This window comes from Musca domestica, unplaced genomic scaffold, assembly GCF_030504385.1.
Source record: "Musca domestica strain aabys unplaced genomic scaffold, Musca_domestica.polishedcontigs.V.1.1 3, whole genome shotgun sequence".
NCBI lineage: Eukaryota > Metazoa > Arthropoda > Insecta > Diptera > Muscidae > Musca > Musca domestica.
Window position 1 is genome coordinate 24,918,035 of NW_026712299.1, and position 25,274 is coordinate 24,943,308.

A 25,274-nucleotide genomic window follows, 5' to 3' on the forward strand; every position below is an offset into this window, starting at 1 on the left:
ATATGGGAGCTATATCCAAATCTTAACTAATTTCCAATTAATTTGTCACATTTATTATTGTAACCACACATATGTTAGCTATACCCAAACCTCAACTGATTTCAATAAAATTTGGCAATTTTTTCTGGTGCCAGATTTCGTCTTTCTCGCTTTGGGTGCATCAAATATGTAAAATCGGCTGAGTATATATATGGGAGCTATAATTAAATCTGAGCGTATTTGAAAATAATTTGTCAAATTTATTTTTGTACCAAATTTAGCCACTCATGCCGAATTTCATTGGAATCGGAAATACGTATCGTGTTTTGTGCATCAAATATGTGAAATCGGCGGAAGATATATATGGGACCTATATCCAAATCTGAACCGATTTTAATATAATTTGACTAATTTATTTTCTAATCAAAATCCCGTTACATATTCCAAATTTCTTTGGAATCGAACATACATATCGTGCATGGTGCATAAAATACATGAAATCGGTCGAAAATATATATGAGAGCTATATCCAAATCTGAACCGATTTTACTATAATTTGACAAATGTATATTCGTTTTAATTTCCCCTACAGATTCCAAATTTCATTGAAATTAGAGATACATAGCGTGTTTGGTGCATCAAATACATGAAATCGGTCGATAATATATATGGGAGCTATATCCAAATCTGAACCGATTTCAATATAATTTGAAAAATTCATTTTTGCTCCCGATTCCGTTACTTATTTTAAATTTCATTAAATTTGGACATACATATCTTATTTGGTCCACCAAATACATGAAATCGGCCGAAAATATATATGGGAGCTATATCCAAATCTGAACCGATTTCAACATAATTTGGGAAATAAATTTTTTTATATAAATATAATTTAGCAAACTTATTTTTGTTCCAAATTCCGTTACACATTCCAAATTTGTATACTGTATCTTTAACCGATCAATAGATATGTGCATATAAAATCTAAATTTTTGGGAGGTACCTCCGATTCTGATGCTATATCTCCAGTTCCAAGTGGAAATTCAAAAATGTATATAGCCTATGTTACTTTCAGGCGATGTTGCAGTATATATGGAAATTTTCAGAAAAATCTATTCAGCAGTTTTCGAGTCCATAAATTACAAACAAACAAACAAACAAACAAACAAACAAACAAACAAACAAACAAACGTACAAACATTTTCCTCTTTTATAGATATAGATTATATTAATTATATTGTTATATTGAATTTTTTACTCCGTGTGCAATATTCGTCGGTATATATATAAATGAATGTTTGATATTTTAAAATTTTAATGAGAAGAAAAAGATCCTTGCAATAATTTCTTACAATTTACAATATGTGGATGTTAGGATATCCCACTTTTCAAATTAAAAAAAAAAATTATTTTATTACAATTGACATTTTTCATTATAAACTAAATTTTTAAAATTTCTGGCTACCTCTTAAACACAAATTGATTTTACAGTGTGTAAACCTAATGCAATGTGCACAGCTTATTAAATTCGCAAACCGCTTTTTCTCTTTGCGCCTAATGGTATGTTACATTTTTTTAATAAAATATCTCATTTAGAATGACTGTGATTCACCATCATCCAAATGTATATTAAACAAAACAACCTCTTTATTTTAAACAAAGTACTTCTACATACAGATATACATTCTGCGGTCATTACTGTTGCTGGATTGTTGTTGTTCATGATATTGGAAAAATCTTTTAATCGCTACAAGTACAACAACGACAACAGGCAGCAACGGCGCAACGCAACGCATCGCACTGCCACTCGGCAAACAAAATTTCTGTGGATCAATAAATTTATAGACAGTCGATCGTTGATCGCCGGCTGGCCACAACGGTAAAAAAGACAAACAATAACAACATTTAATTCATTGATAAAACAAAGTGGACGCACAAAAAAATAAATGAGTACTAAAATAAAAGAATAAAGTAAAATTATTCTCTGCGAAATGATAAAACAAAGAAATTCGTAAAATACGTTAATTTACTGCCGTTTTTTTATTTGTTTGTTTCTCGGCGTGTTCCATTTTTTTATGCGAAGTGGAAACGGTCTCAAGTGTCGGTAAACAAAGAAATCTCTTTCTTTGCCATGTTATAATGGATACAACAGTAGAGCCGATTCTGCGAGAAAAATGTTCAAAGGATTTCATTCGACCTGCCATTGTTCAAAGTTCAAAAGAAAATGCGGAAGAGGAAACCAGCGTTAAATTGTTAACAGATCACAAAGAATTTGTCAATAGTTTACGACGCACGAAACAACCGTGGAAAGTTCCCTGGTTCATAGTGATAATGTGTTCATTGCAGGTATGTGCATATGTATGTACGTACGTTCGTGTGTATGTATGTATATTTATTATCAATTAAATTTAATATGTCATAAAATGTCAATAGAATCAATCAATTAATCAATAACCGATTGATTAAATTAGGCCATTAAATGTGTGAATAAAAATAAAATCAATGAACAGGCGGAAGTGAATATGCCAAGAGAATATCAGGGCAATTAAACATAAAAGTATATGGACTATTTTATTCCGCAAGGATTGATCCCTATTACGAACTTCAAATACCGAATTTCAGACAATGCCATGAGGGAAGAGGGAAATTCAAATTAATTCGTCTGCGCCTCAGATGGTCCATCCTCTTATTCTAATTTTTTCGTACTCTTTCCAACATTTCGGCCGGTACCTGAAGGTATTGAGGCAGGCTAGTCTGTATAGGCTTTAGTCGCACGACCAATTAAAGGGTGCAGAACGTGAAATAAAATATTCACCGAGCTCATCCCTCACTAAGTCCATTGTAACGCGTGCTGTGTGGCATGTTGCAGCGTCTTGTTGAAACCACATGCCAAGCAAGTCCAGCTTTTGCATATGACCTTCATGGCTACAATATTTCCCTCAGTTCGCACTTTACAGGGTGAGATGAAAAAACTGCAAACCGAATATTAACGCGAAAATATTCTGGAGAGTGTATTGAAGCCTTAGGCATGCAAACATTTTTGCCGCAGACTTTGGACGTGCCAACAGGACTCAGCACCATCGCATTCAGCACGAGCCACACAAGAATGATTACAAAATGAGGTTCTCGTTTCATTTCCAGCACACAATGGCCATCAAAATCTCCGGATACCAATCCGTTGGACTATTGTATCTGGAGTATTTTGGAAAGCAAGGTTGGCACTAAAAAATACCAAAGTATCGATCACCTCAAGCAAGCGCTTCGCCGGGAATGGGCCAAAATACCACAGAGCAACATTCGGGTGAGCGGGTGACGGTTTTATTGGCCATTTGAATGCCATAATTCGTGCCAAAGGTGACCAATTCGAACAAGTCTAAACTTATTCTAAAATCTGGTGCCATTTCCGACATTTTTTTGGAAGCTGTAGCTATATCTGAACCGATTTTCACCAAAATTTGAAGCACTTGCTTCTGGGATGAATCCGTTGGAAGTGGCAAAATTCAGTTCTGCTAGGCTGATAATAGCCATTTGGTGTATGATTAACCTGCTATCGGGTGAAGATATATATGGTAGCTACATCTAAATTTGAACCGATTACAATTTCACCAATTTCAGTAGCTTTCCTGGGCCAAACAAATATTGTTTGGAAAATGTCATCTGAATCAGATAAAAAATTCGACCTGCATTTTGTTCACAAAAATAAATGGACAGACTGGCCTGTCCGACATGCACAAAACGACTCAGAAAGTGATTCAATGAAGATACTCAAAAGTAACTATGGGTCTATCTCGCGTTCTTCTTCATGTTACAAATAAATACACAAAGACACAATTGGAAAGAAAGAATTTTCCTAAATGGAAATGGCGCCCAATATATGTTTTTATTCAAATTCAAATTTGAGACTACCATATATTCAATATTCATTCAAATTTGTTGTGTAGAAAAAAATATTTCTATCAACGCTCAAGCGCTTTTCCTGAATTTATTTTTGGCAGGTGTAAATTGAGAATTATTGACGGCCGTTTCCCGGTCATTCTCTGGGTAAATTAAAATTAAAACAAGTAAGAAAAGGCTATAGTCGTGCGGGGCCGACCATGTGATACCCTACAACACTACAATATGTTAGAAGCCCCCTTATGTCCAAATCCATATTGGAAGGTTTCGCTTTTGATATTAAGATTTTGACTAGGGACATTTACCCAACATTTATGCACTCCGTCGGATTGTTAGTTGTTGTAGTCCATTTTACAGATAAATGTAATCCAATGGTCAGCTAAAATTCTAGAATTCTTCCATGTCCTTAACTCTCTTCACAAGCGTGTCAATTGGCTTCAATTGTGTGATCGGAAAAACATTTTTGTTTTTGGTTAATTGGAACCCCTAAATATTTTGCAACCATCTCCAAACGCCAGAAGCCCCTCTGTATCTCCAAATTTAGACTCATCTATATTATTTGTTTGTCTACGATATTTGGCTATATTCGTCAACGAAATAAGCATAAAAAAGCCAGAAGTGCGCCTTTTGTGTATTTTGGATATCGCCTGTAAGTAATGCTGGCATTTTTTTCACACAAAATTAGTGGTCCATTGTACCCGCTGTCCTACCTCTAACTTTATGCGAGATTTCGTGTCCTTTGGTTTCTATTTGTGACCTTTATAACGGCTGCAAAATCAGGAAAATTTTTAGTTGTTGCCCTAATATATTGCGGACATCTTTAAAAACAATAGGCCTAGCCTTCTGAGCCCAACCCTACCGTTGTGCAAATTTTCGTGAGGATCGGACGATATTTGCAATACTTATATAACATCCCCAACCTGTGTTGTAAGGTGAAAAAAATATTACAAAATATTACAAGTCAAATTGAAAAAATCGCATGCGATAAAAAATATGAAAAAATAAAAAAAATGTCACAAAATACTACAAAATCTATATTAACATCTTTATTGGCATATTTTTCTGCGATTTTTTTAGATTTTATACTTTTATGTCAAGAGGGCATTCTGAATTGACAAAATTTGTCAAAATCGGCCGAGCCATTCTTGAGATATAAGCATTCTAACTAACATCCCCTTCCTTTGTATATATTCATTGTATATATTCCGCTATATATATCCAATATATTTAATATCGGCGTCTACGTAAAGGTCAGAATTGTCCTGTTTGTGTATTTATGATTTCGCCGGGACTAAAAATATTCGCGGTCTAATGGAAAAATTAACTTTTATTTAACACAAATGTTATAGTCTATTTCACCCACTAAATATTTCCCGATGACCATCAAAATTGGAAGGCTTCTGTCCAGCCTTAAGCTCTAGACCCATGCTAATTTCCGCGTCGATTGGTCCATAATTCCGACCTGTACAGCAACTGCAAAATCAGGATTTTCTTCAGTTTTTGGTCCATTTCGACCCCTAAATTTTATGCGATCATCTCTAAAAGAAATAGGGTGCTATTCTGACCTTAACCTCACCTCCCTACCAAATTTCGTGACGATCGGGCCATAATTGCGACCTGTAGAGTGATTACAAATTAACATGGACAGACGGACGAACGGGCATACATAGCTAGATCGACTCAGCTCGGCGAGATAGGATAGATAGATAGATCCATATATACTTTCCTATGTGGGAAACCAATATTTCGTGGTGTTACATAATTTTTGGCCCAATCAAATTTATAATACCCCAAACACATAGTGTTGTAGGATATAAAAAAAAATTATTGCTTTTATTTTCCTAAATTCCATTATCAAATCACCTGCCAAATAATTATTCATGTTTAACTAATCAGACATACATACGTTTTTACAGTCAGACAAAAGTTCATTAAAATTAGATTTACTAATTATTGCAATGCATCGAATTACCAGCGGAATACTAAGTAATGCTGTGATCAAACAAAATTCTCTTGTTGTTGTTAGTTATGTGTCAGTCGATGACGTCTGTCTGGTGGTGGTGGTGGTAGTGGCAATTAGTCCAAACCGCAGTTAACTGTGGTCTAGTGATTAACTTGTTCCACTAAAACTAAAAACTAAATCGTCATCACCTGGATACAAAAATGTAAAGCAGGCCATTTGAAAGGGTATCGTATTACCAGATGCTGGCTGACTGGCTGGCTTGCCACTATCAAACTGCACTAGCTACCAATTTGGCCAAATTCAACAGCAACACCAACAATTCGATTCGAACAATTGAACATCCATCTAATCTGACCAGTGAACACGTTCAAGAGATTATATTTGACAAATGAATCGTAACATTTGTTGTCTCAAACTATTTTAGCCAGAAAAGCAACACACACACATACATATCTAACGATATCATTCAGTTTCATCGGAAAAACATCCACCCGCACACAATGCTTTGTGTGTGTGCATGTGTGTATGTATCGGTGTGTGTGTGTGACAGTTGCCAAACAATAGCTCATAAAATAAAACTTGATTGCATTGCCATGCAACGATGATCGATGAAATACAAATGCTTTTGGACATTTATGCTTCATTTGTTGCAACATGCAATGCAATGCAACCACCAACAACAACTAAAACACTAAACGCCATCGTTGAACTATTGCTTGTGCACCATGTTGTCGATGATATTGGCAACTTCAACTTCAATGTCAACAGACAACATGCTCCAATATGCACCCCACACGTTCAACAACACACACACACACTCTATTTGTGGTTTTAGGGGGCAATGGAACAGATTTAACTGCGGTTGGAGTTTTCCGCACACAAACTTTGTTGTTTGTTGGGTGCCACCAAAAACATCTGTGGTTATGGCACACAAACAATTTTCGTCGATAGTCTGATAGTTTTTGTCTTTGGCATGGTTAGTTTAACGTGAAAATATCTAACTAATGAAGTGAGAAGGATGTAGAACGGAAGTGGCTAATCGTAGACAGTTATATTTGGGAATTATTTTATCTCATTATTTGTTTGAATTTCTAATGGAATTTCAATTTTAACCAAGGTCACAGTCTGAAAGCTTACTTGGGTTCGCTCATTATGAGTCAATCGGTTCTTTTGAAACAAATGTAACTTAGATATTAAGTGACATATTTACATAGAATTTACATGAGCTTAAATTGCCATAGACCGGCCAGCATATATTTGTATATGCCAAACACAAATTTAAGCTTATCTGCTGCTTCGTACTCAAAAGATACGAAAAATACAAAAAAGCAAAAAATCGGAATGTCGAATGTAAATAAATTAAACAAGTAAGCAAAGGCTACAGTCGAGCGGGGCCGACCGTTGAATACCCTACAACACTATAATAAACCATACCGTTTATATAGGCGAAATACTCGACAGAATTCCACAAGATATTGTGACAAATAATAAAAGAAAACCATCAGGTTTCGTTCTCTAATTTTCGAATAATAGCAACTTAAATTAATTTGCTCATTTCCAATTTATTGGTAGATGTTCCTAGATCTGGAACCAATATTTCCCAAAGACCTATAACCTCTCAGAAGTGGCAAAAGATTAACATTTATTATGGGTTTTTGACTGAAACGCATCTATATGAGTTACAGACATTTGACTATATTCTTCAACGAAATCAGCGTTAACGAAATAGTCGGAAGTGTGTCTTTCCTGTATTTGTGAATTCTCTAAAAAGTCACTGGAATGGACATTTTCGTATTTTGTCTATAAAAGTTGCAAACTCCTTCACACATTGAATATTTTTGGATGGCCATCCGAAACTGCTTGGGTTTTGCAATGTGCGGTAACCCCCATTTAAATGTGCGTGAGGATCGGGCGACAATTTTGCAGTTTTTTGGTCCATTTCAACCCCTAAATATATGGCGATCATCTCCAAAAAGAGTAGGCTTCTATTCTGACACTCATCTTATCCCCATGCAAAATTTCGTAAGGATCGGGCCATAAATGTGATCTGTATATGATATCCTGATATCCTAACTACTTAGTTTTGTTAGCTGTAGAAATATTACCAAATGTTTAATTCAAAATGAAAATATGCCAAAAATATGACAAAATTGAAAAAATATGAGAAAATTTTACAAAATCAATATTTTCATCTTTAGAGAGATATTTTTATGCGATTTTTTTAGACGTTTTTTCTTTCCTGCCAAGAGGCTATTCTGAATTAATGAGAATTGTCGAAATCAGTTCAGCCGTTCTCCACATATAAGAGATCTTTCAAGCATATCTTCTTTGATAGACATATATATCGCACATATTTTGCTATATATCCGATTTGTTGGATAATAACATCAATGTAAAGGTCAGAAGTAACCTTGTGATGGCTTTGCGATTTCGCCGGGATTTAAAATATTCACGTTTTAATGAAAAATTTTGATTTTTTTCAACACAAAAGATATGATCTATTTTACCCGCTAAATATTATCCGATGACCACCCAAATTTGTAGGCTTCTTCCCCCTCCTAAACTCTATCTACGCGATTGGTCTATAATTGCGACCTGTATAGCTACTTCAAAATCCGAAATTTTTCCAGTATTTGGTCCATTTCAACCCCTAAACATTTGGCGATCATCTCCAAAAGAAATAGGGTTCTATTCTGGTCCAAGCCCCACCTACATTCTAAATTTCGTGAAGATGGGGCCATAATTACGACCTGTAGAGTGATTACAAATTAACATGGACAGACGGACAGACGGACGGACGGACATACATAGCTAGATCGACTCAGCTCGGCGAGCTAGGAAGATCCATATATACTTTCCTATGTGGGAAACCAATATTTCGAGGTGTTACATAATTTTTGGGCCAATCAAACTTACAATACCCCCAACACATAGTGTTGTAGGGTATAATTACATATAACCAGTAGGTTGAAAATAACAAGTAAAAACCACTAAAGAAAGTTCTAAAGTCGGGCGGGGCCGATTTTATAATACGCTACACCACTTTTCTAATTTAGTTGAGCTCCACATAACAATTAAAAGTTTTTATGGGAGAATTCAATCATACACCCTATGATTATAATTATAATTTAGAATTCAAAGGACTAAATATGCCGAAGCATTTGTATCTTTTAAATTCGGACTTGTATTGCCCATTTGGTGCAAAATTAATTTGAAATCAGGTAAATATATATATGGGAGCTATATCCAAATCTGAGCCGATCTCGATAAAATTTGGCAAAGATATTTCTCAGCTGTATTTGATATATTTCCCTGAATATCGTTGTTACCTAGTGCATATTACGGCTGGGGGTAACAAATATAGCAAATCGGATGAACAGTATATATGGGAGCTATAGGTATATCTGAACCGATCTTCACCAAATTTGACATACTAGGTTCTAGACTCAATTCGGTCGTATGTGCCAAATTCCATTTGGGCAGATATTAGACGTTTGGTGCACAATAAAAGGTAAATCGGACGAATTTATATATGGGAGCTATATCCAAATCTGAACCGATCTCGATAAAATTTAGCAAAGGTATTTCTGAGCTGCATTTGATATATTTCCCCAAATATTGTTGTTATAGAGTGTATATTACGGCGGCGGAGAAAAAAAAAATAACAAATCGTATGAACAATATATATGGGAGCTATAGCTATATCTGAACCGATTTCAAATTTGGCATACTTATTTTCAGGCCTAATTTGGTTGCATGTGCAAAATTCCATACTATTCCGGCTGATATTACACGTTTGGTGCACAATAAAATGCAAATCGGACGAAGAAATATATATGGGAACTATATCTATTTTTTTTACCGATTATCCCCAATTTCAATAGGGTTCGTCCTTGGGCCAAACAAATGTTGTTTGGAAAATTTCATCTCAATCGGATAATAAATGCGACCTGCATTTTGTTCACAAGAAAACATGGACAGACGGACGGACTGACATGCATAAATCAACTCAAGAAGTGATGTGGTGTAGCCCCTTATATACGAATAACTGTTCCTTCATAAGTAATTTTTGTCATAGGCTGTAGTACGCATTACGAATTTTGAAATTCAAATTCAATTGCGAAATTTGAAATAATTCTGGTTAATAATAGAACTATAATCATCAAAATACCGAATATATGGAGGTATCGTTATATGGGGGCTATATGGCTATGGCTATACGAATTTCCGATATGAAATTTGAAACAATTCCGGTGTTGATGATGTCGCTAAAATCATCATAATACGAACTATACGAAATATATAAATCCTGGACATGGACCTGCACACGTGATTTTTAGGCATAGGCTACAAAATTTTAAAAAATATCGTCCAAAATATTGCTGAAATCATCAAAACACCGACCATTGGGAGGTACCGTTATATTTGGGCTGTATGAAAACATGGTCCGACTTGGTCCATTTACGAACTTAACCTGCCTATTTGCAAAATACACAAGTGAACAAAAGTTTATCTTTTTATCTCAATTCGTTCCAACGATAGCGTGATTACAACAGACAGACGGACAGGCAGACAGATGGACATCGCTAAATCGACTTAGAATTTTACGCTGATCAAGAATATATACAATTTTGGACATCTTCAGGTTAATATTCCCCGGAATCCGTGAATTCTAGATATATACTGTATTCGGCAATATTGCAGATAAAAATTTGAGAAATAACAAATACTGGGAAAGAAATACAAAGGACACTTTTAGGTACTTTTTATACCCTACAACACTATGTGTGGGGGGTATTATAAGTTTGATTGGGCCAAAAATTATGTAACACCTCGAAATATTGGTTTCCCACATAGGAAAGTATATATGGATCTTCCTAGCTCGCCGAACTGAGTCGAACTAGCTATGTATGTCCGTCCGTCCGTCTGTCCATGTTAATTTGTAATCACTCTACAGGTAGCAATTATGGTCCAATCCTCACGAAATTGAAAATGGAGGTGGGGTTAGGGCCAGAATAGAACCCTATTGTTTTGAAATGGACCAAAAACTGAAAAATTTCCTGATTTTGCAGTTGCTCTACCGGTTGCAATTATAGACCAATCGAAGCGGGAGTTGGCACGGCGCTAAGTCTTGGGGCTGGGCAGAAGCTTTACAATTTTCATGGTCATTGGGTAATATTTAGTGGGTGAAAGATACCATAACATTTGTGATAAATAAAAGTAAAATTTTCGATTAAACCACGAATATGTTTAATCCCGACGAAATAAAAAATAGACGAACAGGTCAATTCTGACCGTTACATAGATGCCGATAGTAAATATGTCGGATATATATAGCGAAATATATAAAGTGTGTATATACAAAGGAAGGGGATGCTATCTAGAATGCTTATATCTCAAGAATGGCTGAACCGATTTTGACAAATGTTGTCAATTCAGAATGCCCTCTTGGCATAAAAGTGTAAAATCTAAAAAATCGCAAAAAAAGACGCCTATGATGATGCTAATATCGATTTTGTAGTATATTACGACATTTTTTTTATTTTTTATATTTTTTATCGCATACGATATTTTCAATTTGACTTATGATATTGAAGCGTATATTTTGTAATGTTTTTTCACCTTACAACACTGGTTGGGGATATTATATGCAGATTGCAATTATCCTCACGAAAAGGGTAGAGTTAGGCTCAGAAGGGCTAGGCCTATTGTTTTCAAAGATGTCCGCAATATATTTAAGGGTTGAAATGGACCAACAACTAAAAATGTTCCTGATTTTGCAGCCGTTATAAAGGTCATAATTAGAAACCAAAGGACACGAAATCTTGCATGAAGTTAGAGTTTAGGACAGCGAATGAACCACTATTTCTCTCTGAAAAATACCAACATTACTTACAGGGGATATTCGAAATACACAAAAGGCGAACTTCTGGCGAACTTTTTTATGCTGATTTCGCTGACTAATATAGCCAAATATCGTAGACATGAAAATCATATAGATGAGTCTAAATTGGGAGATACAGAGGGGCCTCTTGCTTTTGGAGATGATCGCAAAATACTAGGGGTTCAAATGAATCAAAAACAGAAAAAAATCCTGATCACATAATTGAAGCCATTCGACACGCCTGAGAAGAGCGTTAAGGACGGGGAAGAATTCTAGCATTTTGGATGACTATTGGATTATATTTAGGTGTAAAATGGATCACAACAACTAACAGCACGACGGAGTGCGTAAATATTGGGCAAATGTCCCTGGTCAAAATGCTGAGGGTAATATGGTTAAAAATTCCCTTGCATTATAAAATTGATATCGGATAAAGACATGTACAGGGTTGCCGATATTCGACGGACCTTTGGGCCCATTCCAATCGACGAGGCTTGTCCGCAGGCAACATTCTTTGCGTCAATTGAATTTTGTACGGGAACAAATGCAAATCAATGCGAATAATCCGTTGTAAAGTGAACCGAGCCATGCCCAACTGCTGAGAACGGCGTTTTTGGGATGTTATTGGGGACCCCTCAACACTGGGTCGTACGGCAGCGATATTCTCGGCCGATCGCCTTGGTCGACTTTTATATGGCCTTTCGGATTAGAAAGAGCCTTACCAGTCGAAAATGTTTCGTATAAACGCTTAATGGTGTTCTTAGAAGGCGCACTTCTCACATTTTTTTAATGTTTTAAAAGCACGTTGAGTTTTCACAATTGACTTCTTCTGTTGAATGTAAATTCCAACTATTTCAGAGGGCGTGTATTGGTTCATGATAAAAATCTGCTTGGACTGACGCTTCAAACGCGGTATGTCATTAAGCGATGTGACATCTCTGTCAAAAGTTATGGCGTTGCAAGATGGGTCCGTCGAATATATGCAACCCTGTATGGGAGCTATATCCTAATCTGATCCGATGATAGTCTGCTACCAAATATCATTCTCGTGGAGAGCATATTACGCGTGTGATGAAGCCCATCAAACCTCAAATCGGATGAAACATATATATATCTGAATCGATTTTCGAATTTGATGTACTTGCTTTTAGACTGATTTCGGACAGGTGTGCCAAAATTCAGGTCAGTTGGACTGATATTGGGCATTTAGTGCACAATTAACCCGAAATCGATATATATTCATCCATGTGCCAAAATGACCTACATAAATCGACTCAAAAGTGATTCTATGAAGATCCTCAAAAGTATCTATGGATCTAACTCGCTTCCTTCTCCATGTTACAAACAAATGCACATAGACATAGGATATAATTATACCACAATGTGGTGTCGGGTATAAAAAATTAAGGTGTACGTATTTAAAAAAAAATTTGAAAAATGCTTCTATCCGAATCCGATTATCATGTGTTATATAAGAATTCGTGGACCTCTATAGCCAATTTTATGCCAGCGAGGCATGTTCCAAAGTAAACTTTTGCCTACGGACATTGTGTGTCTGGTGGTCTGATCAAGCATGATGTAGTATACGAAAATTTTCTTGAGCAGTCATCGATCATTTTTTCTTCGATAATTAAACAAACCTTAGCTTTGATTTGGATGTTGGCGGTATCTTGATACATGACATAAAATATTGTAGACATTTTTTAACGCAACAAAAAAAAAAAAACTGATCTCTGAATTTGGCATGAATTCATACGTGTCATGGCAACTTCATTTATTTGGCCAACATGATTTAGCCATATACGATGACAGAAAATCGTGTAATCGATTGACTAATTGTGTTGCAAACACAACACAACATTCACAGAGATGTTGCAAATAAAGTTATTAGAATGTTTTTAAGTTGTTCGAAAATATTCGATTTATTTTTATAGACTGTTTGTTTGGTTGAATTTTTGTGTTTTTTTCGGTAATTGTTTAATTGTGTGTTCTTGCTGTTGTTATGGTTGTTGTTTTTACCCCCCTCTAGATCTCATTGTATTTAATGGATAATCGTTGTATTCGTCAGCATTTAATGTTTATGCCGAATGGTGTGAACGAATATTGGCGCTATTTTACGTATATGCTGCTACACTCGGACATACTGCATTTGACGATGAATATTTGTTTACAGGTAAGTAATTGGGATTGAGGGATGGTTTTATTATTATTTTGGTTTTTAGTTTATTAGGTCATGGTAAGAGAGAAACGAAAGAGCGATTTATGTGATACTGATTAATTGGGGCAGGAAGACTATCTCAAAAATAGTGGAATGGAAAACATTTTCAGGGTAATTTTAAAAAGTTAAAAAACAAGAAGGCATGAGGTATTCTAAGGATGTCGGAGGAATTGGAAAATAACTTTTTAAACGCAATTGAATATTTTTTATAAACTCAGTCAAATGGCTATAGAGGGTATATATATCATTTGATACGGCCGAAAAGTGCCACATCGAAATAAAGGACTTAGACCCTTGGTCTCTTTGGACCAAATCCGTTTCATGATATTTTTTTTAATAACCCAAGGTCTGGTGTGAAGGTGGAATGTATCGGTCTACTCCTTCTGGTACCTTCCCCACAAAGGATAAATTTTTTCAATATCCATAAAGTTCAGAAAACGAGAATTTAACATCCGATTCTATTGAGGCTTGGTACATCTCAATATTTCCATTAACAAAATATTTATACCCTACACCACAAGGTGGTCAGGGTATTATGTCTTTGTGCATTTGTTTGTAACAGGCAAAAGGAAACGAGATAGACCCATAGTTCCTTTTGATGATCTGCATAGAATCACATTCTGAGTCGATTTATGAATGTCCGTCCGTCCGTCTGTCCATGTATTTTTGTAAACAAAGTACAGTTCGCATTTATTGCCCGGCCCAGATGAAATTTTGCCCAAATCATTTGTTTGGCCCAAGGGCAAACCCTATTGAAATTGGAGATAATCGGTCAAAATTTAGATATAACTCCCATATATATCTTCGTCCGATTTACCTTTTATTGTGCACTAAACGTGTAATATCAGCCCGAATTGTATGGAATTTTGCATATACACCCAAATTAGGCCTGAAAATAAGTATGCCAAATTTGATCGAATGGGTTCAGATATAGCTATAGCTCCCATATATATTGTTCATCCGATTTGTTATTTTTGTCCTTCGCAGCCGTAATATGCAATCTGCAACAACAATATTTGGGTAAATATATCAAATACAGCTCAGAAATACATTTACCTAATTTTATCGAGATCGGATCAGATTTGGATATAGCTTCCATATATAACTTCGTTCGATTTGCCTTTTATAGTGCACCAAATGTGTAGTATTAGACCAAATGGGATGGAATTTGGCACGTACGACTGAATTTTGTCTAGAAGATAGTATGTACAATTTCGTGAAGATCGGTTCAGATATAGCTATATCTCCCATATATATAGTTCATCCGGTTTGTTATATTTGTTCTCTTCATATTTCACACATCCCATTATTTCTACTAACAAAAGATATGTTGTAAAGATGGGTCCACTCCTTCTGGTACCTCTCCCACAAAGGCAAAAAATATCTATGAAGCTCATAAAAAGCGAAATCAATATTTCCATCAACACAAGATCTGTTATAAAGATGGTAGAGATCGGACCATTTCTTTTGCTACCTTCCTCGCAAAGGGACAAAGTTTTGAATAACCAAAGCGATTATAAAAACCGAAATAAGCATCCGGTTCTCTTCATATTTCACACATCTCATTATTTCTACTAACACAAGATCTGCTGTGAAGATGAGATATATCGGTCCCCTCCTTCTAGTAAGGGTGCTATACTAAAATGTAGACAATTCTCTTCTGGGGGGTTAAGTACTCAGAGGGAACTCCTTGTGTGGATTTTCAGACTACTCCATTGAAAATTGTGGCTAAAATCATCAAAATACCGAATGTCGGCAGTAACAGTTATATGGGAGATACAAGATATTGTGGACCTATATAGACAATTCTCTTTCAGGAGCTAAAGTTCTCTGTGAGTACCTATGTAGAATTTCAGGCAATGCCATTGAAAAATGTAATTGATATCATCAAAATGCCGAATGTAGGGAGGTACCACTATATGGGGGATATACGATATCGTTGACCTATATAGACAATTCTCTTTCAGAGGCTTAAGCTCTCAAAAGGAAATCCTTGTGTGGATTTTAAACCAATTCCATTGAAAAATGTGGCTAAAATTATTAAAATGCCAAAGGAAAGGGGGCTCACCATTGTATGTGGGCTGTACGATATCGTGGGCCTATATAGGCAATTCTCTTTCAGGGGGTTAAGTAGTCAGAAGGATCTCCTGCCATTGAAAAATGTGGGCGAAATCATCAAACTACGGTACTATATCGTGGACTGATATAGCCCATCTTCGAACTTAACCTGTCCGCAGACAAAAGACAGATCGGTGCAAAATTTTAGCCTCCTATCTTTATTCGTTTTGACTCTAGCGTGATAACAACAGACGGGCAGACGGACAGGGCTAGACCGTCTTGGAATTTTATGCTGATCACTTTGGGTCTAAAATTATTATTTCGATGAGTTACAAACGGTATGACGAACTTAATATACTCTCCATACAATGTATTGTGGAGGGTATACAAATGGAACACTTCGGTCGACTATATCTGGTACCTCAGGCACATTTTGTTATCACATATCTCATAAAAAGTGAAAGATGTAACCAATATAGTCCAAACCTGGCACGTTGCAATATTTATATAATATTTTTTTTAGGTCCCCTTCGAAATGGACTATTTTGGCCCATTCCTTCAGAACCTACTCCACAGAGGGTCAAACATTTGAATAATCATAACAGAAGTCAAAATATACTTGAGTAATTGATCATTGGCTGAGGGTATACATCTGTCGGCAAAACCGACTGATGCTTTTTAAATTGTTTTTTTTTTTGTCCACATTAAAGCAAATCTGAAAATGTTTTAAATACCCCATGGAAATGAAGCACATCTCTAATAACATCTATCCTTATTGGGAATTTATATACATTATTGAATCAATTAAAAATGATCGCAATAATAACATAAATCAAAACGATTTTTTCAATCCATTTTCGTAACCTAATTTTGTAATAAACATAAATATTTATACCCTACAACACTATGTGTTGGGGGTATTATAAGTTTGATTGGGCCAAAAATTATGTAACACCTCGAAATATTGATTTCCCACATAGGAAAGTATATATGGATCTTCCTATCTCGCCGAGTTGAGTCGATCTAGCTATGTATGTCCGTCCGTCCGTCCGTCTGTCCGTCTGTCCATGTTAATTTGTAATCACTCTACAGGTCGCAATTATGGCCCGATCTTCACGAAATTTAGAATGGAGGTGGGGCTAGGGTCAGAATAGAACCCTATTTCTTTTGGAGATGATCGCATAATATTTAGGGGTCGAAATGGACCAAAACCTGAAAAAATGTCGGATTTTGCAGTAGCTATACAGGTCGCAATTATAGACCCATCGACGCGGAACTTCGCGTGTAGCTAGAGTTTAGGGCGGGGAAGAAGCCTACCAATTTGGCTGGTCATCGGATAATATTTAGCGGGTAAAATAGACCATATATTTTGTGTTGAAAAAATTCAAAATTTTTCATTAAACCGCGAATATTTTAAATCTCGGCGAATTCACAAAGCCATGACAAGGTTACTTCTGATCTTTACATTGATGTTAACATCCAACAAATCGGATATATAGCAAAATATGTGCGATATATATGTCTATCAAAGAAGATATGCTTGAAAGATCTCTTATTAGTCGAGAACGGCTGAACTGATTTCGACAGTTCTCATTAATTCAGAATGGCCACTTGGCAGGAAAGAAAAAACGTCTAAAAAATCGCATAAAAATATCTCTCTAAAGATGAAAATATTGGTTTTGTAACATTTTCTCATATTTTTTCAATTTTGTCATATATTTGGCATATTTTCATTTTGAATTAAACATTTGGTAATATTTCTACAGCTAACAAAACTAAGTAGTTAGGATATCAGGATATCATATACAGATCGCATTTATGGCCCGATCCTTACGAAATTTTGCATGGGGATAAGATGAGGGTCAGAATAGATGCCTACTCTTTTTGGAGATTATCGCTATATATTTAGGGGTTGAAATGGACCAAAAAACTGCAAAATTGTCAGCAGGTCATAATTATCGCCCGGTCCTCACGCACAATTGAATGGGCGTTACCGCACATTGCAAAAGCCAAGCAGTTTCGGATGACCATCCAAAAATATTCAATGTGTGAAATAGTTTGCAAACTTTTGTAGACTAAATACGAAAATGTCCATTCCAGTGACTTTTTGGAGAATTCGCAAATACAGGAAAGACGCACCTCTGACTATTTCGTTAACGCTGATTTCGTTGAAGAATATAGTCAAATGTCTGTATCTCATATAGATGCGTTTCAGTCAAAAACCAATAATAATAAATGTTAATCTTTTACCACTTCTGAGAGATTATAGGTCTTTGGGAAATATTGGTTCCAGATCTAGGAAGACCATTTACGTGCAACATCTACTTATAAATTGGAAATGAGCAAATTTGTTATTATTCGAAAATTAGAGAACGAAACCTGATGGCTTTCTTTTATTATTTGTCACAATATCTTGTGGAATTCTTTCGAGTATCTCGCCTATATAAACTGTATCATTTATTATAGTGTTGTAGGGAATTCAACGGTCGGCCCCGCTCGACTGTAGCCTTTGCTTACTTGTTTTTTTTTTTTTTAAATGTGTAAATTAATAATCAATAATTTCCTATATGTCCGTACACACGTATATTTTCAGCTTGTTATAGCCTTTTGTTTGGAAAGCGAACAAAGCCACTGGAAAGTAGCAACAATTTATATAAGTGGCGGAATTTCTGGTTCATTGGCCACACGTTATTTGCAGCCAGAATTGTCGCTGATGGGAGCCTCGGCCGGTGTATATGCTCTGTTGATGAGCCATATTCCGCATCTTTTGAAGGTCAGTGAAGCGTAAACTTTCTCGCAGCAGCACAGTAGCTAGCTACCCAATAATGGACGATTGGTTACAAAAAAAAGACGCATATCAATAAACGTGCCCATCGTTAATGTGTAAATATACGACGATGATGATGGAGATGATGACGATGAACGTTTATTTTTATGAGAGTCTGTTTTTCATCCATTGTTGCAGAGTGCCAATATCGATTGGTGGGGAGAGGGTGTATTGTAAAAATATTTATTTTTATTTCGTTCTGTTTTTCTTTTCGTTGCAGAATTTTCCCTCACTTGCCCATCGATATTTGCGCATCATGGCATTAATGATTTTATTCCTGAGCGACATCTGTTTTACGACATTCCACATAGTCATCAATCAAAATACGAATCCACGCATTTGTGTCGAAGCCCATGTGGCAGGTGCTCTGTTCGGTCTGATTTTTGGATTCTTCATATATTAATCCATATCAAAGGCCAGTAGTAATGTGATGAAAAGGGAGCTGGAGCAGCCATCGTGTCTCTTGGTTGCATGCAACAGTTGAATGTAAACGCACTCATACACACCTTTTGTAATACAAACGTAATAATAACAACAACAACGAACGATGTAACCAGAGTTGCCGCTGAAAATGGAATTAATGAAATTGGGCAAAATGAAAATATACCAGAATAATAATATTGGACATGAACAAAATTGAGTCTGGTCCAAATCAGAATAGGAGGTTCAAACAAATCCTCTAATTGGAAACATAAAGTGGCTGACTGTACCCAAATAAAAGAGTGGTTTATTTTCAGGATTCATAAAATCAAAATAGCAATCATACCAAGTCAAATTTAGTAATAATTCAGGGGACTGCTTTTCGTGCATTGATCTTAATCGAGCCTCCACAAAGTCATATGTATTGATATAGCTACTCGGAATTAAAGTATAAAGAATTTTGAAGTTGAAGTTGTCAACCACCAGAGTAAGAAGAACTGCTTTCAACAACAATTACTCTTCCCAGTCCATGTATTATCCAAGGAAAAATATAGGGTTTGGAGATCTGCAAATAATCACCAGTCATTGAGACATATATTTTTCAGTTCCTAGTCTATGGAAATTCAAATCAAAATTGTAAAATATATATATTTATAATAATAAAACTCTTTTATTTCTGTATCCTACAACACTATGTGATGGAGGTATTACAGGGTTGTCCATATTCGACGGACCCATCTGGCAACGCCATAACATTTGACAGAGATGTCACATCGCTTAACGACATTCCGCGTTTGAAGCGTCAGTCCAAGCAGATTTTTACCATGAACCAATACACGCCACGCGAGCGCTCTGAAATAGTTGAAATTTACAAGAAGTCAATTGTGAAAAAAATGTGAGAAGTGCGCCCTCTTAGAACACCATTAAGCGTTTATACGAAAAATTTTCGACTGGTAAGGCTCTTTCTAATCCGAAGAGGCCATATAAAAGTCGACCAAGGCGATCGGCGAGAATATCGCTGACGTACGAGCCAGTGTTGAGAGGTCCCCAAGAACATCCCAAAAACGCCGTTCTCAGCAGTTGGGCATGGCTCGGTCCACTTTACAACGGATTATTCGCATTGATTTGCATTTGTTCCCGTACAAAATTCAATTGACGCAAAGAATGTTGCCTGCGGACAAGCCTCGTCGATTGGAATGGGGCCCAAAGGTCCGTCGAATATGGGCAACCCTGTATAAGTTTGATTGGGTCAAAAATATGTAAAACCTCCAAATATTTGTCCTACACATAGGAATGTATTTATGGATATTTCTATCTCGCCGAGCTGGGTCGATCTAGCTATGTATGTCCGTCCGTCTGTACATGTTCATTTGTGATTACGCGAAATTTAGCATGGAGGTAGGGTTTGGGTAAGTTCCTATTGTTGGAGGAGATGATCGGGAAAAATTTATAGGTTGAAGTGGACCAAAATAGAAAATTTTCTTGATTTTGCAGTTGCTCAACAGGTCGCAATAGGAGGTCGAACGGCGCGTAATTAATGATTTGAGCTAGATGGGCTTGGCAGATACCTACCACTTTGTTGGATCATCGGACAGTACAGGGTGAGATAAAAATACTTCAATACTTCAAAACTGCTGTCATTTCTAAGTCACTCGTCCGACAGCTGTTAAAATTATTCCAGTGACAGCTCATTATATTGTTTACAAGCGCACAAAAGCATTTTGGTGAGAATTTTCCAGATAAAATGTTATTCGAGATGGAATTCAAGCGTCATAGTGTGATTTCTTTACATTTGGCTGGAAAACCACAAGTGGCTATCGTTAAGGCACTCCATCATTTAAGTGTGAATATATCTTTTGTGTCTCGTATCATCGCTCCTTACCGTGATACTCGTAGCGTAACCCGAGGTCATGAAAGTGGACGGAAAAAAACATCAACATCAGCGGAAATGGTTCGAAAAGTAGAGAAGAAACTTTATCGTAAACCGCGTCGCAGTGGCCGAAAAAATGGCTCGTGAGCTGAACATATGGCAATATTCGATTTGGCAAATATTGAAAAATGATCTCGGTGTAAAGCCATTGAAATTCCAAAAAGTGCAAGAACTTACAACGCCACAGAAAGAAAATAGACTCAAAAGAGTTAAAGAGTTGCTTCGCTTGGCCGAAAGTGGTGAACTACCGAATTTGGTATTCTCCGATGAGAAAACATTCGTTGTCCAGCAGTTTGTAAACAAACAAAGTGATCGTGTTTACTTGCCAAAGAGATCAGCTAAAAATGTGCCCCTTTAGTTGGTCACCAGAACTCAATTGCCGGCCATGGTGATGGTGTGGGCCGCCATAACAGCCGATGGTCGCTCTCCGCTCGTATTAATCGACCGTGGCATCAGAATAAATGTCGAATATTATCGCGAAAATATTCTGCAGGGTGTATTAAAGCCTTGGGCACACAAACATTTTGGCCGCTTACCTTGGAATAGTTACAAAATGAGGTTCCTTGCTTCATTTCCAGCGCACAATGGCCACCAAAATCTCCGGATACAAATCCGTTGGACTATTGTGTCTGGAGTATTTTGGAAATCAAGGTTTGCACTAAAAATGCCAAAGTGTCGATCACCTCAAGCAAGCGCTGCGCCGGGTATGTACCAAAAAACCGCAGAGCAACATTCGGGCAGCGTGTGTCAGTTTCATTGGCCGTTTGAAGGCCATAATTCGTTCCAAAGGTGACCAATTCGAACAAATCTAATCTTATACCAAAATTTGATGCTATATCCGACATTTTTTGCTTTCATTCAATAAAATTAAAAAAAAAACAAGTAAGCAAAGGCTATAGTCGTGCGGGGCCGACCATGTTATACCCTACAACACTACAATATGTTAGAAGCCGCCTTATGTCCAAATCCATTTTGGAAGATTTCGCTTTTGAAATTATGGCACGGAGCACTGCCCAGATATTACCCATAGCATTTTGACCAGGGATATTTGCCCAATATTTACGCCCTTCGTCTGGTCATCCAAAATGATAGACTTCTTCCCTCTTCTCTCTCAGGCAAAATTCCGTGTCGATTTGTTTCAATTGTGTGATGAGGTACATTTTTCGGGTTTTTGGTTAATTTGAATCCCTAAATATTTTGCTACCATCTCCAAATGCAATAGGTTCCACTGAATTGCCAAATTTAGACTAATCTTCTCAACCAGAAGTTCGCATTTTTTTTTTATTTCGCTGTTAGCCATTTTCAGCGTTTAGGTAGAAAGGAAATGTTGGTATTTTTTCACACAGAAGTAGTGGTCCATTCAACCTGCTGTTCTAAACAACAACTTCATGCGAGATATCGTGTACTGTGTACTTTGGTTTCTATTTGTGACCTTTATAACGGCTTCAAAATCAGAAAATTTTTAGTTGTTGGTCCATTTCAACCCAACAACAGGCCTAGCCCTTCTGAACCTAACCCTACCCTAATGAAAATTTTCGTGTGGATCGGACGATAATTGCAATCTGCATATAATAACCCCAACCTGTGTTGCAAGCTGAAAAATATAACAAAATATACACTTCAATATTATAAGTCAAATTGAAAAAATCGCATGCGATAAAAAAGGAAAAATAAAACAAGTAATAAGGCAGTAAATTCGGCCGGGCCGAACTTTGAATACCCTCCACCATTTGGAACGAATTAGAAAATTTTCAAAAAAAATAAATCCAATAAAAATTCTTTTAAAATCTTTAAAATATCTAATATAGGAAGGTCTATGTCTACGTGTAAAGTACTCACAAGGAACTCCTTGTATGGATTTTCAGATAATTCCATTGGAAAAAGTGGCTAAAATCATAAAAATACCGAATATAGGGGAGTACCGTTATATGGGGGCTATACGATATTGTGGACCTAATATTGGGTCTAAAATGATTATTTCGATGAGTTACAAACGGAATGACGAACTTAATATACCCTCCATACCTTTTTTGGTGGAGGGTATAAAAATGTCAGAAAATACTACAAAATCTACATTTACACCATTATTGGCATATTTTATTCGATTTTCTTAGTTTTTTTTCTTTTGTTTTTGTCGAAATCTGTCCAGCCACTCTTGAGATATAAGCATTCTAGCTAACATCCCCTTCCTTTGTATATATACATTGTATATATTTCGCTATATATAACCGATATATTTACTATCGGCATCTACGAAACGGTCAGAATTGACCTGTTCGTCTATTTGGGATTTCGCCGGGATTAAAAATATTCGCGGTTTAATGGAAAATTTGACTTTTATTCAACAGAAATGTTATGGTCTATTTCACCCACCAAATCTTACCCAGCCTGAAGCTCTAACCCTATGCTAACTTCCGCTTCGATTGCTCCATAATTGCGTCCTGTAGAGCAACTGCAAATCAGGTTCTATACTGGCTCTAGCCGGACCTCCATTCTAAATTTCGTGAAGATCGGGCCATAATTGCGACCTGTAGAGTGATTACAAATTAACATGGACAGACGGACGGACGGACATACATAGCTAGATCAACTCAGCTCGGCGAGATAGGAAGTTCCATATATACTTTCCTATATGGGAAACCAATATTTCGAGGTGTTACATAATTTTTGGCCCAATCAAACTTATAATACCCCCAACACATAGTGTTGTTGGGTATAAAAACAAGTAAAACAAGTAAGCAAAGGCTACAGTCGAGTGGGGCCGACCGTTGAATACCCTACAACACTATAATAAACCATACAGTTTATATAGGCGAGATACTCGAAAGAACTCCACAAGATATTGTGACAAATAATAAAAGAAAACCATCAGCTTTCGTTCTCTAATTTTCGGATAATAGCAACTTAAACGAATTTGCTCATTTACAATTTATTGGTAGATGTCGCTGGAATAGACATTTTCGTATTTAGTCTACAAAAGTTGGCAAACTATTGCACACATTGAATATTTTTGGATGGCCATGCGAAACTGCTTGGCCTTTGCAATGTGCGGTAACCCCCATTCAAATGTGTGTGAGGATCGGGCGATAATTACGACCTGCTGGCAATTTGGCAGTTTTTTGGTCCATTTCAACCCCTAAATATATAGCGATCATCTCCAAAAAGAGTAGGCTTCTATTCTGACCCTCATCTTATCTCCATGCAAAATTTCGTAAGGATCGGGCCATAAATGCGATCTGTATATGATATCCTGATATCGTAACTACTTAGTTTTGTTAGCTGTAGAAATATTACCAAATGTTTAATTCAAAATGAAAATATGCCAAAAATATGACAAAATTGAAAAAATATGAGAAAATTTTACAAAATCAATATTATCATCTTTAGAGAGATATTTTTATACGATTTTTTCAGACGTTTTTTTCCTGCCAAGAGGCCATTCTGAATTAATGAGAACTTTCGAAATCAGTTCAGCCGTTCTCGACATATAAGAGATTTTTCAAGCATATCTTCTTTGATAAACATAAATGTCGCACATATTTTGCTATATATCCGTTTTGTTGGATGTTAACATCAATGTAAAGGTCAGAAGTAACCTTATGATGGCTTTGTGATTTCGCCGGGATTTAAAATATTCACGGTTTAATGAAAAATTTTGAATTTTTTCAACACAAAAGATATGGTCTATTTTACCCGCTAAATATTATCCGGTGACCACCCAAATAGGAAGGCTTCTTCCCTGCCGTAAACTCTAGCGAAATTCCGCGTCGATTGGTCTATAATTGCGACCTGTATAGTTACTGCAAAATTGGACATTTTTTCAGTATTTGGTCCATTTCAACCCCTAAACATTTGGCGATCATCTCCAAAAGAAATAGGGTTCTATTCTGACCCTAACCCCACCTTCGTGCAAAATTTAGTAAGCATCGGGCCATAATTGCGATCTGTAGAGTGATTACAAATTAACATGGACAGACGGACAGACGGACGGACGGACATACATAGCTAGATCGACTCAGCTCGGCGAGCTAGGAAGATCCATATATACTTTCCTATATGGGAAACCAATATTTCGAGGTGTTACATAAATTCTGGCCCAAT

General features: G+C 36.4%; 1 protein-coding gene across 1 annotated transcript; it reads left to right on the forward strand.

The window, feature by feature from the left end:
• Positions 1–1,753: 1,753 nt before the first annotated feature.
• Positions 1,754–19,914, forward strand: LOC101895834 (protein rhomboid). The gene is made up of 4 exons (XM_005182468.4): positions 1,754–2,325; positions 13,750–13,893; positions 18,590–18,769; positions 19,044–19,914. Exons 1-4 carry the CDS (start codon positions 2,119–2,121, stop codon positions 19,224–19,226), a joined length of 714 nt encoding a protein of 237 aa, XP_005182525.1. The 5' UTR covers positions 1,754–2,118; the 3' UTR covers positions 19,227–19,914.
• Positions 19,915–25,274: the final 5,360 nt, after the last annotated feature.